This window comes from Corythoichthys intestinalis, chromosome 14, assembly GCF_030265065.1.
Source record: "Corythoichthys intestinalis isolate RoL2023-P3 chromosome 14, ASM3026506v1, whole genome shotgun sequence".
In the NCBI taxonomy this organism is placed as follows: Eukaryota; Metazoa; Chordata; class Actinopteri; order Syngnathiformes; family Syngnathidae; genus Corythoichthys; species Corythoichthys intestinalis.
This window is the reverse complement of record NC_080408.1, coordinates 29938353-29955125: the sequence shown is the minus strand read 5'-3', so window position 1 is coordinate 29955125 and position 16773 is coordinate 29938353. Positions and strand designations below refer to the sequence as shown.

General features: G+C 38.7%; 1 protein-coding gene across 6 annotated transcripts in view; it reads left to right on the top strand.

The window, feature by feature from the left end:
* The window catches only part of LOC130930366 (rho GTPase-activating protein 12-like), a 97138-nt gene that overhangs the window by 61203 nt on the left and 19162 nt on the right, over positions 1-16773 (top strand). For all 6 annotated transcript variants that reach the window (XM_057858274.1, XM_057858273.1, XM_057858272.1 and 3 more), the window contains 6 exons: positions 175-277; positions 770-889; positions 10826-10924; positions 11020-11097; positions 11175-11309; positions 13787-13892. In XM_057858274.1, the coding sequence (XP_057714257.1) occupies positions 175-277; positions 770-889; positions 10826-10924; positions 11020-11097; positions 11175-11309; positions 13787-13892 (641 nt within the window). The remainder of the gene's footprint in view (positions 1-174; positions 278-769; positions 890-10825; positions 10925-11019; positions 11098-11174; positions 11310-13786; positions 13893-16773) is intronic.

Genomic DNA, 16773 nt, shown 5'->3' with positions numbered 1-16773 from the left:
CTTTCTCTGGAGGCTGAAACAATACGGAGTTGTATTCGCCGTAATGTAATGCCTCAATTCTAAATACCAAAAGAAATTTTGTCTTGGGAGGTGAAAAGTTTCCACTATTTTTCAAATGACATGAACATATTATTTGAAAAATATTGTAATTATTTGTGTTTTGTGATTTTTCAGGCATGTGAGTCGGACGAGGCGATCGAAGAAGACATGCCCGAGTCACCCGGAGCCGAAAAGCAAGATAAAGAAAAAGAACGCAGAGACTCCAAGAGAGGCAAAAGTATGTTCTCAGAATTCACAAGACCTCCTTCACACCGAGCACCAAATATTATATGATGTTTGCCCCAAACTTAACACCCATAAAAAATCCCTCCGTTACAACTCACTAGCAAGAAAATGGTTGTGTTGACTTCAACACCCAACACCACATCAGTACCTTTTCACAGATAATAAATCGCAAGACTGGGAAAATATTAACTTGACAGAGAAAGAGGCTAAAAAAAAGTCTCCAACCAGAGCCCAGGTATATCCAACAGAAAATTATAGTCAAATGTTACAGTCAGAAAAGCCATAACAGTGCAAAAGAGGCATATAATGATCTCTTTCATGAACATTTTCTATAAAACAAAAGTGGTAAGGGTGATAAAACTTTCTAGAGGTGGTCTTGAAACAAAATGTCTGGGTTGGTATCCAGAAATTCCTTATCATTCTTTTATTCCTACCACGGTGACAAAGATCTGTAATCTAATGTCTGCTTTCTCTCTCTGTGCAGCCATGAAGACCTCGGGCAGCGTGGACGGAGCCGACAACAAGAAGACTAAACACAAGCTCAAAAAGTTTCTCACGCGGCGGCCCACCCTCCAGGCCGTCAGAGATAAGGGATACATAAAAGGTAACTTGACAGAGACTTCTGCCAAGGCCAAACATCCTTTTTTTCCTCAAATGAAGACTCGGCTCATTATCTTTTTGTTAAAAAAAATCATTACCTGAAGCATGTTTTCTTTGTTTGTGCAAGAAAACGCCCACAAAAAAAGTCAGGAAGCATCGCTGTCAATGACACAGGAGGCTTTCATTTTTCTGGCGAAATTTGCATTAAAAGGAGTTAGCCATTTTGATTTTAAGTGGCCATTTTAGGCACACATTTTTCATTTCATGTCCACAAAATAACTGCTCATTATTAAAGGGAGAAAATTCAGCCTCCTAAGCCAGTTTCATTCACAGCATGAAATTTGGTGGGCCGCTTTAGGCTCACATGAACAATTTTTCGGGGTCTTATGAAAGTAATAACTCGGCTCATTAATTCCAAAAAAAAAAACAAAATCGCCTCCTTCATTCTTCTTCTTTTGTCAAGGGGAAATTTAGTTAGCATGTCAGTGACGCGTAGACCAATGAAAAAAATCACAAGATGCAAATAATGTAAAAAAGGAAAGAAGTCTTTAATTTGGAGATGTCATTTTGTGCTTATGTAGCCAATTTCTAACCCTCATACAAAAGTAATAACTTGGCTCATTTATTTTTTGGATGAAATTTTAATATTTAAAGTCAGACGCTTTGCTCTGATTGGTCATTGTACGAGAGGATATGATGCCTTACGGCTCAAAAAACCCTCGCAAAGAAAAACTTAATACTACTAATAATAATAATACATTTTATTTGTAGAGCGCTTTTACCAATGCTCAAAGACGCTTTACAGTAGGAACAGAAACAGCAAACAACGTGAACAGAACAAAACAAAGAAAATAATTATAAGTTAAAAGCTAGTTTAAAAAGAGTTTTTAACAGTTTTTTGAATGTGGGAAGGTCTGAACAGGTACAAATGGGTTTTGGGAGTGAGTTCCAAAAGGAGGGGGCAGCAGCGGAGAAGGCTCTGTCCCCCCTAGTTCGGTGTGTTCTTTGTTTGGGCAGTGTGAGGATGTTTCCATTAGAAGAGCGGAGGTGACGGGAAGGGGTGTGGGGACAGAGAAGGTCTGTGAGGTAGGGCGGGGCCAAGTTATTGAGTGCTATGTAAGTGAGAAGGATGATTTTGAACTGAATTCTGTATGAAATAGGAAGCCAGTGCAGTTTGTGGAGGACGGGGGTAATGTGGTTCCTATAGGGGGTCCGGGTGAGAAGGCGTGCAGCGGAGTTTTGGATATATTGTAGTTTATTGATGAGTTTGGATGGAGAACCGAAGAGAATGCTGTTGCAGTATTCAAGTCTGGAGGTGGAGGAACTGGAGGAACTTGCAGACGTTTCACTGGGGCCCCCTTTCTGAGCCAGGCCTGGAGGGAGAGGCTTGTTGGGGAGCACCTGGGAGCTTGACATAGTCCATAGCAGCTGGTGGTTTCACCTTCCTATGGGCTAATCACCTGTGGGAGGAGCCACGCGGTTTGTGTGCAAAGAGAGCTGGGGGTGACGGTTGATCCCTGGCTACCAAAGCTGGCTCTTGGAATGTGGAATGTCCTCTCTCTCGTAAGAAAGGAGCCCAAGCTGGTGCATGAGGTTGAAAGGTTCCAACTAGATATAGGCTAAGTTCATACCCCAGGTCTTAAAGCACAATTTCCATTTTTTGTCATATGTTTTTTGGGCGTGCCAGTTCAGACTGCCTTTGTCCATTGTGCGTGTTCAAGTATTACGCATCCGAAATAACTCACAGTCTGACACAGGCTGAGGAAACTGACCCGCATGCGCAGAAGCATCAAAACAAATGACTACACATGCTGGCTCTGCATCATTCTAGGGTGATCATGTTTTGATTTCCAAAAAGAGGACACAAATAACAGACATGAATAATCCCCGTTTAGTTTTATATTCAAAGTGCATATGGATTGATAGAACGCATGCACAGTATGTGTGTGTGTGCTTCATGCACACACACACACATACGGTCAGTTTGCCCCGACTCTCAGCCATGCAAGCAATATTGAAATACAGTACTGCTCATTTACCCAAACAGAAAGAAAACCGAGCATTCTCAGGCTTAACCCCCCCACTCCCCCATTCTTTTTTTTTTTTCTGACTCGTCAAGCTCGCCTCTTCCCAAACAGCCGAGTTCATGTAAGCAATATTGAAATACAGTACTGCTCATTTACCCGAACAGAAAGAAAACCGAGCATTCTCAGGCTTAACCCCCCTATTCTTCTGATTCGTCAAGCTCGCCTCTTCCCAAAAAGCCGAGTTCGAGCTTGGCGCTAATGCTATTGTACAACTACATCGCTGGCGTCTTTTGTGCCTCTTGCTCTTTGCTTACGAATTTGCTGCATGAAATCCAATTCGAGAGATGTAAGAGTTTTGGAAAAAAATGTGGCTCAGATTTAATTTTAACGACATACAAAAGTGATCCAAATCGGATTTTATATGGTCGACTTTTATGCGACCCGTCCCTTTCAGACCATATATATATATATATATATATATATATATATATATATATATATATATATATATACTTGAAGTTTCGCTCTGAGAACCCCAATTTGGCCAAATTTCAAAATTGTCCTACAGTATATGCATGTGTGATACATCTTTGAAAAGCTTAAAATCTCAATTTTCCGTAGTTAGAAAAAAATTTGAAATGGGGTGCATTTAAAAAAAAATGTAAACCCTTAAACCCTAACTTGAGGTGAGATCATGAGAGAGCATTATTACAGAAACCATGATTTTAACAAGATGTTATCACATACTTACCTTGTTTCGATCGAAAAACTCAATGTACCATGTCTCACCGAGTGTCAAGACACAGCTGTGAATGGCCACAGCCAGACTTTTTGGGGATTTTGTGGGTGAAACACATATTTAAACCACAAAACAAAATTTTAATTTGGGCTTAAAATACAGCAGTTTATTTTAAAGAGGGGTGCAAGAGCAGAAACGGCTTTTTCAGCCTTGTCTGTGTTTTCAGCCATATATATATAGATATATATTAGGGATGTCCCGATCCAGGTTTTTGCACTTCCGATCCGATACCGATATTGTTTTGCACTTCCGATCCGATACCAATACTGGCCGATACCGATACCGGCCTATCTGAGCATGTATTAAAGTTTAAAGTTATTTAGCCTCCTTACTTAGTTGTCAGACTCATGTTGAAAAGGGTTTTAGTACTCTTGATAATAACTAGTAAGCTGAATTAGGTGAGTTTGAATAACACACAATGGTTGGTAACAAGAAACTGACCTGTTTATTCAGTGACAAACACAAAAGATTATAAATAACAAACAGAAAGGGCATAGTCAGTCAGTAAAACGTGCAAATACAGGGTGACCCAAAAAAAAGTTTACACTCAGTTGACTGCTTGTTTAAAAGCCATTGAAACATATCTAAATAGGTTGTCATGCTTAAGTGATTCATTAAGGTCACTCAATGCAGCTGGTAATCTCTCGTCTCTACTCCTGTGCTTCTGCTGAAAATGAAGAAAACTTTAGCTGTACGTGAATTGCTGCGTGCCGGTCTGACACCTACTGCAGGCATGAAAATCTCTCACCTTTCGGCGAAATTCGCCGTTTTGAAGTCAAAAATGGCGACCTACGTGAATTGCGTAGATCCGAGGAGAAATTCTTTTTGGGAGGAGGAGGGGGGGTCGGGAGGTTTTATTTAATTATTATTATTGTAACGAATTGAGTTATAATGTGGCGAAGGTGTTAGCATGTGTTCCTGAATGCACCGCATGACGTAGAGGGGTGAGGGAGGTGCGGGAGAGCGAGGGACGTGCCTTCCGTGTTTACGTTTGTTCTGGCGGGGGAGATATGTGCGTTGGCTGCGGCAGATAGCAGTCGTGTTGTTCAATAAGTTTCCACAAATAAAGAATTTCAATCTGATAAAACGGTTGACTATTATCAACGTTACATTATTATTATCATCATGTGATTAACTTAGTACGTAAACTGAGCACTTAAGAAATCGGTTCTTTAAAAAATGTCAAACTTGGACAGTCAGCAAATCCTTCTAGATGCTTCGCTGACGAGAACCAATCATCGGCCCAAGGTGCGTTCCATTATTCCAAACGCGCGCACTCCTTGCTGTACATGGAGTGCTCGGAGAGCCTTTGGGTGGCATTGCATAGCTGCGAAAACAAAAAGCAGGCCTTATCCACACCGGGTCAGACCGGAGCGCAGCATACACACTTGCCTGTATTTGCCAGCAGATTGAATTTGGTGAGTAATGGTTTCAATCGTTTTCACGTTTTGCGATATAAAAAAGTTACTGCCATTCGTTGCAGCTTGCGTTGAACACTGCCAGAGCTAGCCAAATCTCCCATGAAAAAAAATAGCTCCCGTTAAATTGGCGTCAAGCTTGTGTATTTAGCGGTAATATAAACGAAGAAACACTGTTGAGTCAAATTAAGCGGCATGCTCTCGGATGGAGGTGGCGCCTCACATCGCTCCCGTCGTCCGCCGGAGACGCGTTATTTTCGGCTTGGATTGACGAGTGGTGGGAATGAGTCCTGCTTCTTAAAGCTTTTCAGAAATACAGGGATCCCTCGTTTTTCGCGGTTAATGGGGACCAGAAACCGCCGCAATAAGTGAAAACCGCGAAGTAGCCCCCCCACCATTTTTTTGTGCGTGTTCAATGCATTTATTCAGATTTTACATTGGAAAAAAGATACATATATGACATGTTTTTTCACTTTTTTCACCAAAGTATCATTTATAAATGGTTTTCAAGCACTTCAAAATGTAAGAATTATGATAAGTTTTAAACATGTTACTGCCCCACCGAATTATTTTTAAACAAGAATAAAGTAGTAAGAAAATGCTTGGCTTTATTAAATGCTTCATAGTGAGTCTACTCAAACCCTCTCAGGCTTTGGTAAACGGTGATTGACACGTGTGCAAAGTGTTTCTTTTTATATATATTTTTTGTTTGAAGCAACTTATTTGATTGAATAATAAAGACACAAATGTCCTAGCCAAAATGTGGCCCAAACGCAAAACAACATTACTTCAATGGAAAAATTTGTTTCAATCAAGTAAAATAGTTCTCAAATGCTTTTTTTGTCTCAAATTTATTTTTGCAATCAAAAACAATTTTTTTTAATTGAAGTGACTTTTTGGGGATTAAAAGTATATACTGTATTTTGATTGAAGCAACTTTGTTTTTGATAGAAGTAACTTTGTTTTTTGATTGAATAATAAAAACACGATTGAATAATAAAAACACAAATCTACCTCCATCGTTATTGAGAGAGAAAGAAATTAAGAAAGCTTTAAAACCAAAAGCCACCGGGGAGTCTGTTTTTTTGTTTTTTTTAATATTTATATTTCATTACATAGACATGCCTCATAGGGAAGGGAGATTGAGGGATAAAAAAAGGAGTTAGATGAGGCTGCTAAAGGCAGTGGATACCTCATCAGCTGGGTGAATAGCAGACCTGGTAAGAACAAGTTTGCAAGGATAGTCGGGTATTAAATACAATTATAAACACAATTACAATGTTATGTTTCTATAAGATTTTATGTCATTGCTTTATTAATCATTAGGTGCTAGAGTTGTTAAGTATGGATAATAATGAAATAATAGTTTTAAGAAAACTGCTGTTGGTGGCTCAGTGACCATCTAATGTGGTTTGTTCTCAGATGAACAAGTTGAGGAAGGAAGTTTTGATGCAGAGGTTGAGGGAAGAAAATAGGCAGACTGACTGAGTCAAAGCCAGAAAGTGTTGATGACAGTTTTGATTTCTATTCACTGTTGCCCCCTCCCAATTAAAGTATGTCACAGTCGCAGCCAATAATTATCTAAAGCTGGTTAAAATTGAAGTTATGTTGTTTTAAGGTGTATTAAATACTTGTTCATGTGCTCCTTTTGATCTACGAGCACCCGCCCCTCCACCGGTCTCTGCACGGCCCTGCTGAAACACAGTGTGGGTCGACAGAGCTCAATATTTTGTTGGGGTGTACAGTGTACTGGAACATATTTCCTCCACACCCTTCTCACCTTTTTAACCCCTGACCCATTTTCATGCCTGCTACTGAGATTGCAGCAAATCTGAGAATATCCAGATGTGCAGTCTACAAAGTTATAAAGAAGCTGAAAGATACTGGAACAGCCTCACGAAAACCTGGGTCTGGAAAACCCGTTCTGTGCGGACCAAAAAGTTGATTGACAAGGTGATATGTGGCCACCCCAGAGTCCAGATCTCAATCCCCTGGATTATAGTATATGGGCAACTGTGTAAAACAGTGCCTGTAAGAAGCCACAAACTTCTGTGGCAGCCTTGGAGAGGTCCATTGTTAGAGCTTGGGAAAAGATGACAGCATCCTACATAAAGAAGACCTGTCAAGCGTTCCGCAGGGCCCTTTAGGCTGTTGTGACACTTAAGGGAGGACACATTGAAAAATAGAGTGTACTGTACATGTTCTTTACAATAATGTATAATTTGTGATTAAATTCTAATTCTAAGCTGAATAAACATGGCATTTAAGTTGTATTATGGCAGTGTAAACTTTTTTTGGGTCACCCTGTAATATTGTAAACTGTCAGTGGAAAATCCCACAAATCCCCCAAGCTATTAGATGCTTTTAATGTTTCGTGCATTAATCACAAAAATTGTATAAAAAGCCTCTCAGGGTTAAATAAACGACTATTTCAGTATCAAGTTAACATTTTAAAACAGTAAATAAAATACTCAAGTCCCCATTCTGTATCAGCAGCTTTAAACTACATTCATTTCATTTTGCGAATCAACTGTTAAAGTTGTTAAAATTGCTCCCGTTATTCCATAATTTCCCTTCTGTCTACTTTTGACATGTGAAAGTTTTAAAACTGTTTTGAAGATAGATTCAAGTCAAGATTTTACCGATTTAGGAGTATTTTAGATAAAAAGTTAATTAGGTTCGCTTGGAAGGTTCACTACAACAGCCTACAAGGGAAGTCTCCTGCTTTAAGATGGCAGCTGTTTACTAACGCACCTAGTTTTTAATGCATGTGTTGCTAACGCTTGTCGAGTCTGTCATTGTGCATCTAGTTCTACATACATATATGCAATGCGGTCCGTTTCTCATTGCGTCCCGAAGACCCCGCTGTGTATTAGTTCCACTTTACTTGACACATTTCAACAATCGGAATTGGATGTTTGTGAATCGTTCTCGAATCTTCCATGGCAGAATCGCTCAAGGATGTAATGACATCTGGGCATGTTGTACCGTGGTTCTAATGCTGCGTTCCAGAAAAGTGGAATGTCGGACTTTTCCGACCTCCGGCTAGGAAAATATCAATGGAACACCATTCGAACTGGGAGGTCCAAGTCGCGAAGTCGGACAAAAAATAACTACCCCGACTTCCAAGTTGTTTCAATCTGACGTCACTGGACAAAATGGCGCTCAAGAAAACGAATGATAACACAATAATGAAGTAAATCAAGTTTATTTGAGACGCCATGTATTATTTTCCTCATATAGTGAATTATCTTTGTTGTGCTATGTTTTTATATTGACGATCAGCAAAGGATGTAACTAAACAAAGGCAGTTTACAGTGTGGGCTGTAACGCAGCCGTCGTTTTTCCTCTACTATTTGATCGCTTATAGGAAGGCAGGTTCGCTGGAGGTCAAAATGTCTTTGGATGGCCAAAATAAAAAACACCTCGTCGCGATCAGCCATCTTTGTTGTTTACATTTGCTTGGACCGCTTTGAGGTCGGAACTGGTACTATCCGAGTGGGATAAATCCGACTTCCCACTTCTCTGGAATGCAATATAAGTGTTAGATGGTGCGTCTTTAGTCACGAGAGATAATGGCTCGTCATCCAGAATGAATTCTTGATTCTTCTTCTTGCAATGAATTTTTGCAATGACTCTTGTTATTCCCTGGGCTTTGGGACTGTCGAGTGCCAGTTTGTCACGCATAGCAAAAGTTTCTGTCAGTGTTAGTTGCGTAGGACCTTTCTTTTTGTCTTCGGTTTTCTTAACATACTCCTTATTTTGTTTGTGGTGGTATGTCGCTAAATGCTTGATTAGGTTGGTTGTATTAAAACTTCTCACAGCTTTACCACCACGCTTGACTTTATTGTGGCATATGTTGCACTCTGCCTCTTCGTCTTTGTCATCCTTTAAGGTGAACACAGCTGACATTTTTACCGATAGTCTCTCGGTAAATTGGGAGACGGTAATGTAGTGTGTAGAAGGTGTGCCGTAAAATGCGGACCGGATTTTAGGAAAACCGAAGCAAAAACTGGAATGGATTATGTATATCGGTGCGCGGGAAAACCCGGACCAGATTTTCGAAAAAAACTGGATCGAAAGTCTGGATCGGAATTTTTCCGTGTCGGCCGATCCGATTTTTTTGCCCGTATCGGCGTCCGATCCGATCCAAATATCGGATCGGGACATCTCTAATATATGTGTGTGTGTATATATATATATATATATATATATATATTAGGGCTGTCAAAATTATCGCGTTAACGCGCGGTAATTAATTTTTTAAATTAATCACGTTAAAATATTTGACGCAATTAACGCACATGTCCCGCTCAGACAGTATTCTGCCTTTTGGTAAGTTTTACAGCAAGGTTTTTTGTGCTGTCTAACAGCGAACTCTTCTGGTCGCTTTGCGACATGGTTTATTGCTTTCTTGCCAGTTCATGGCTGCACGACGTCTCGGGCTGACGCCTACGTTGTAATGTTGTGCTTATATGATCCTTGGACAAGATTTGTCCGTAAGTATGGTTGTTGTAAAGAATGTACATATTATGTTAGTAAGCGAAATGTTATATTTTTTGTATGAGACGCTTTTTGTTTATGTTTAGTGAACCTGTATAGCGTGCTAAGCTAACGTTGTTGCTAATGCAATGCTTGTGTACTTTTTTTTGTAGTTTCACTACGGTCTAAAGAGGACAGTGGTTTGAGGCCATTTTATTAATAAATCAGATGAAAAAGGAAGAAGTCTGATTATTAAGGCGTCGTTCACTAGCTGTCTAGCTTTGGAAAAAGTAGACGCTTCGGAGTGAGGACAGCATAGACAGATTTAAATGACAGTAGAGTGAAATGCCCACTACAGTCCTTATGTACCGTATGTTGAATGTATATATCCATCTTGTGTCTTATCTTTCCATTCCAACAAATTATTTTACAGAATATATATATAATTTACAGAAAAATATGGCATATTTTATAGATGGTTTGAATTGCGATTAATTGCGATTAATTACGATTAATTAATTTTTAAGCTGTAATTAACTCGATTAAAATTTTTAATCGTTTGACAGCCCTAATATATATGTATATATGTGTGTGTGTGTGTGTGTGTGTATATATATATATATATATATATATATATATATATATATATATATATATATATACACAGTATATACATATTATTGTTTTCCTAACGCATCCACTAGCTTATTGCTAATACACATGGCAATACACCATTTATGCGCTAATGAAAAGTAGCATGGATTTGCCTTATTAAACTCGCTAATGAAAGAATATTAACACACAGAAACGCCACCGCATTTATTGTCATAGACAAAAAATAGAACCCTACCCCTCACCGATCACCACCTTGTGGTGAGGTGGCACCAATGAGCCAAACGTTCTGTGAGGATTGGCTGGGAACGTCTGGCAGAGTGTTGGTGAATTTATGAACTGTGTGAGTGAACTATGTGGAGTAACGGTTGCTAAGTCTTTGCTACTCCAAAGAGGAATGCTAATTGCTACCAAATTTGAAACACGACTACACTAATGGACCAACAACATCAAAATAGAAATAGGGTTTTAGTCATTGTATGTTGGCAGTGTAGCAACAAAATTGTGGGATTTGCCGTAATTCTTTTAAGTTAATAGTCAACTCCAAACTTGACATTTTTTGTTTGTTTCCTTATCCAAACTGTGTGTGTTTGTGAACACAGATCAGGTGTTTGGAGGCAGCCTGTCCAGCTTGTGCCAGAAGGAAAACAGCACGGTGCCCTCCTTTGTCAAGATGTGCATGGAGCACGTGGAGAGCAACGGTGCGTCCCGCTGCGCCTCCCACCTGACGACACGCCGCGCAACCCTTTTATATAGAGTATATACCAAAAAAATTTCCGGTCTCTTTTTCCTGCAGGTCTTCATGTCGACGGCCTCTACAGAGTCAGCGGGAACTTGGCCCTCATCCAGAAGCTGCGCTTTGCCGTCAATCACGGTGAGTCCCCCGTGTTGCAGGAAGCTTCTTATGTTTTTGTGGCTATCAATGTTTGTTGTTTATGTGGCGGCGCCTAGACGAGAAGGTGAGCCTGTCCGACAGCAAGTGGGAGGACATCCACGTGACCACTGGAGCTCTAAAGATGTTCTTCAGGGAGCTTCCTGAGCCACTCTTCACCTACACACTCTTTCACGACTTTGTCAGCTCCATCAGTGAGTGCTCGTATACTGTTTTTTTACATGCCAAAAATATACTGGGAAATACCTACTGGTTTTTCACCTGGCTGCTTATGTAGTTCACATTCATGGTTCTTCTTACATGGCAATTTATGCAGTAACGTTTTAAAATTTTGTATAATTAAAAAAAAAAAAACTCATTTATTTATTGTTTTATTTTAACCACCCCACTCTTTTTTGGCGGTATTTTGGTGGTGCGTGTGATTTATGGAGTTAGAATCATGCCAAAACTAAAATCAATAATCGATTTATAATCGAATCGGAGCCTTTGAATCGTAATCATAATCGAATTGTTTGGTGCCCCAAGATTCCCACCTCTAGTTGAAACCATTTTAATGTACAGTAATTATTGGGGCTGCAGCTAGCAAGTATTTTAGTGAGTTTAGTAAAGTTTATATTTTAGGTCATCAAGTATTCTACTTAAAATTCCATCGAGTAATCGGATAAAATCTATTTAGGTAAAGAGCAATTATAAATGTACATGAGAAAACAGGACCTTTCACTTAATATTGAACCATTTTTAGACAATCAATGTCTTTATTTTAGATGTACATTCCTGAAAACAGCCAACAATTGCATCTCACATGTGACTAAATCAAAATCAAATAGGGGGAAAAAAAACCAAATTCACTCATTTCACTCAAAAACGTAAGATCTTGTAAAAAAAAAAAAAAAAAAAAAAAAAAATCATTTCTTACATAAAAATGTCATTATGATTGATAACACACATCACTTAAAAGATAGGTGTTTTCCCCCCACGTACTTCAATGGCGTACCGCACGCAACATGTCACTTTTGCTCATTAATATTCATTATGTTAGCAACTGTTGCTAGGCGGGTCAAATTCGCTTTTGGCCCTCATGCTAAATGCATGTACGTATATACAGTAGTGTACGAACGAGATGTTTACTGAGCTAAACCAATTTTGTCCGAAAATGATGTCTCTGATAAAGATGTGGAAGAACATACAAATGTTCGGTTAAAGAGATGATTTGAGTGTCGAGGGCTGAACAAGACAGGAGAAAGAGCCGACCTGATCCAGAGGTAGTTTTTTTATCGACACCTTTTTCTTGTGTGCATTTCCTTACGCCACTGACAATGACATTGTTGACGTTTCAACAATCTATCCTTTACCACCATATTCCCTGTCTTTCTTATACAGTATATTATATCCTCTGGTTGTCTTACGTCTCTGACCGTTCTTGGGGATAATTTACATTGCTATTTTTGGGTAGCGATTGCAAATGCTACTCAGTGACAGCCAACGAACAGTTTTAAATTTTTCATTAATAACAAATCTTAATTCTATTAATTTATTTGCACTTCCCCCTTACTAAAGTTTTTCATTAATAACAAATCTTAATTCTATTCATTTATTTGCACTTCCCCCTTACTAAAGTTGTTTCTTTACAACAGAAAAGGTAACAACAACAGCAGCAGTCAGATACCTTTTTTTTTTCAGGTCATTCATTGTCAGACAAGCAGCAAAAATGTCAAAATGGCCCTCTTGGTCCTCTGTAGGACCATGGCCGCCAACAAAATGTTTACTGCAGATGAAGGTGAATGTCTTCACCTTGCTGGCATTAAACGGGTCTTTTGGATGTCCGCACAAGTTGATCCATTGTTCACGTTTTGTCCTCTGAGTTTCTGGTTTCAGTAATGTCTAGAGTCGTTTCTACAAGTTTTATAGCAGCAGTGTTTACTCGACATGTTCTTTTTTGAAAGATTACCGGCAGAAAACAACTAGAGCTAACATGGGTTGTATGCGAGGGTGCTTCTATGTTGACCCACTTCCGGTTCACGATGGTGACGTCATGCAGCCTTGCGGTCTAAAAATAGTATTCGTGCGGTACGCTATTGAATTTCCATTAGTGTCAAGCTATTTTTAAGTTCTAGTTAAATTTTAAGTCTCAATTGTAAGTTCTGATAGGATTTTGAGTGTTTACAAAATAAATGTATGATACCTGCCGTATTGGAGCACATTAGGCACCGGTGCTACTTGGTGTTTTATCCGTTAATAACTTCCGAGCTAAAATTGACAGTTAGCTTTATCATGTTTTTTTTTTTTACACCCTCGTCACTCTACAGCACTGTGTTTTTACAGATTAACTAAAGCCTGTATGAAAGACACGTAAACCAAGCATAGACATTCATACAATGCATACTGATATTTTATATACTGATGTACTGTATATACTGAAATTATGAAAGTGTCCTTTCATTGACTTGAATTTTATTGTGTTGCGCTGAAGTTAAGCTCTTAAGAGCTGGGCTGCAATTAGTCTGATGTGGAGACCATAGAGAGTCAACGCAATCATGAGCACAACCTTAGCAATTATTTCACATGCAGCGCTCTTGTTTTAACCCCACAGGTCAGTTGGTCGGTTACTAATCACATTTAATTTCTTTTTTTTTTTTTGTGTGTGTGTGTGTTGGGTTGGGGTGACGTGCAGAGATTCCTGACTACAAGCAGCGGGTGCACGCCATTAAAGAACTTGTCAGACAGCTGCCCGAGCCAAACCACGACACCATGCGGGCCCTCTTCAAACACCTCCGCAAGTAAGGAGAAAACAAGTCTTCATTTGTACCTGTGAAACTTAAAAAATAAATACAGTAAACACAAAATGACACTTAAGAGATGTAACCCTTTATAGAGCAATTATTTTTTGTCATTTAAAAAATCAAAATATTAGCAATTATTATTATATGCTTTTTATTATTATTTAGGGTTAGGATTTAGGATTAAAATTTTTAATCGAGTTAATTACAGCTTAAAAATTAAATAATCGTAATTAATCGCAATTAATCGCAACTCAAACCATCTATAAAATATGCCATATTTTTCTGTAAATTATACATATATTCTGTAAAATAAATTGTTGGAATGGAAAGATAAGACACAAGATGGATATATACATTCAACATACGGTACATAAGGACTGTAGTGGGCATTTCACTCTAATCATTTAAATCTGTCTATGCTGTCCTCACTCCGAAGTGTCTACTTTTTCCAAAGCTAGACAGCTAGTGAACAACGCCTTAATAATCAGACTTCTTCCTTTTTCATCTGATTTATTAATAAAATGGCCTCAAACCATTGTCCTCTTTAGACCGTCGTAAAACTACAAAAAAAAAAAAAGTACACAAGCATTGCATTAGCAACAACGTTAGCTTAGGACGCTATACAGGTTCAGTAAACATAAACAAAAAGCGTCTCATACAAAAAATATAACATTTCGCTTACTAACATAATATGCACATTCTTTACAACAACCATACTTACGGACAAATCTTGTCCAAGGATCATATAAGCACAACATTACAACGTGGGCGTCAGCCCGAGACGTCATGCAGCCATATTGAACTGTCAAGAAAGCAATAAACCATGTCGCAAAGCGACCACAAGAGTTTGCTGTTGGACAGCACAAAGAGCCTTGCTGTAAAACTTACCAAAAGGCAGAATACTGTCTGAGCGGGACATGTGCGTTAATTGCGTCAAATATTTTAACGTGATTAATTTTAAAAATTAATTACCGCGCGTTAACATGATAATTTTGACAGCCCTATTATTATTATTGTTAATTATTGGATTTTTTAAATTATTTTTTATATTGTAAATACATCCATAAATTAATACGATGTTAATAACTAAATTGATGAAATTAAAATGAATAAAACCAGAAATACACACCGTTTACTAGACCACGTAACACACTAAAGGTTTTTTTTTTGCCATAGTATTCAACTCATTACGTCCATAGTTGACGCTAGACGTCCAATTCATTTAAAGCAAGAAGCCTGAATGTGAATGCTCTTGTTTCTGTACCATTGACGGCGCTAGACGTCCAGTCCGTTTTGACTGGGGGGAGCGAATGAGCATTCGTTCATTGCCAATGGACATCTAGTGCTGTCAATGGTAGCTAATGAGGTAAATGATTGCCCCGTAAGAGTTAAGTCAGAAGAGGTAGGGGAGAGGAATTTTGATTAAAAAATAAATAAATAAATAAAAAAATCTTGAAGACATTTTTAAAAATAAGTAAATATATGTCCAAAGCTCAAACTGTCGTTTCAGTGAAACAAAAAAGTGCACAAGTTTTTTTTACTCCATATGAAATGTTATAAACAAAAAAATAAAAAAACATTCATCAAAAAACACAAACAAAAAAATAACACTCAGACTAAGTAATGAAAAAATTTGAATTTGTGTATGTAATTTCACCTCCTTAACTAGCCCTCCAAAAAATCTTTATTTTAAATGTTCCATTCCTTCACGCAAATACTCAGTGGGAATATTAGTACTAAAAATAATCAGTGACTGGCTCAAAATGTTTCATACCAACAATATACGTATATAAACACACGCCACAAAAATGAACGTTTTTCGACTCATATGAAAAGTTTTATTTTAATAAATTTAAGTACAGGTAAATGGTGTTTACTTGTATCACACTTTTCCACTTTTCAAGGCGCTCAAAGCGCTTTACACTACATCGCCATCTACCTACTGGTGACGCAACACCAGGAGCAATGTGGGGTTCAGTATCTTGCTCAAGGATATTTAGGCGAGTACATCAGGGCATATAATCGAACCCACAACCTCTGGGTTGGGGGAAAACTACTCGACCACTGAGGCACGCCATCCCTATAGGTAGTCCCCGGGTTACAAATGAGTTCCATTCCTACGCTAAATTCCTACCAAATTTAAGTCGGAATTAACCCTTTAAATATGCCTAAAAAACCCCCAAATCTCAAAATAACTATCAAAAAAGATGTATTACACGTCAGTAGCCACGTTTACATGCTGACTTTTATTCACACCGATTCAAATCATTCCGAATGGAAATTTCACATCAGCTGTTTACATGTCACTTCATCTATTCCGATCCAGCGTTTACATGTGTCTGCCTTTATTCCGAAAGGACGTTTGACAACTGCTGTCTGACATGCGCAGATTAATCAAAACAAAGCGTCACGTTGCAAAACATGGAGATCGATCGTCAGATCAGCTGCTGTTTTAACTTTTCGAGTGGAAACAAAACTTCAGAATGACACGCCGTTCATTTAAAAAGTTGTGTGGGTGCGCTGTGTGTGTGCTTGGAAGCCATGTTGCATGTGACGTTACTTACGTCACCAAGTGACGTCACCACGTCAGTACGGAGCATGCGCAGAAAGAACGCAACCAGACACCATTCCGCTTCCCTGTTTACATGATATAATTTTACTTCTAATCGGTTTGGGAAAAGGAATATTCCACCCCTGTGAATCGGAATGAAATTCCATTCGGTTTGGGCCTGTTCATTCCGAATGAGGTGTTTATATGGAACACATTTATTCGGTTTGAACAAATATTCCGATTGTAATTGGAATATTTGGCTCCATGTAAACGTGGCAATTGTACCGTCCTCGCCAAGACGTTGGAGCTAAGTCCGAGCTAGACAGC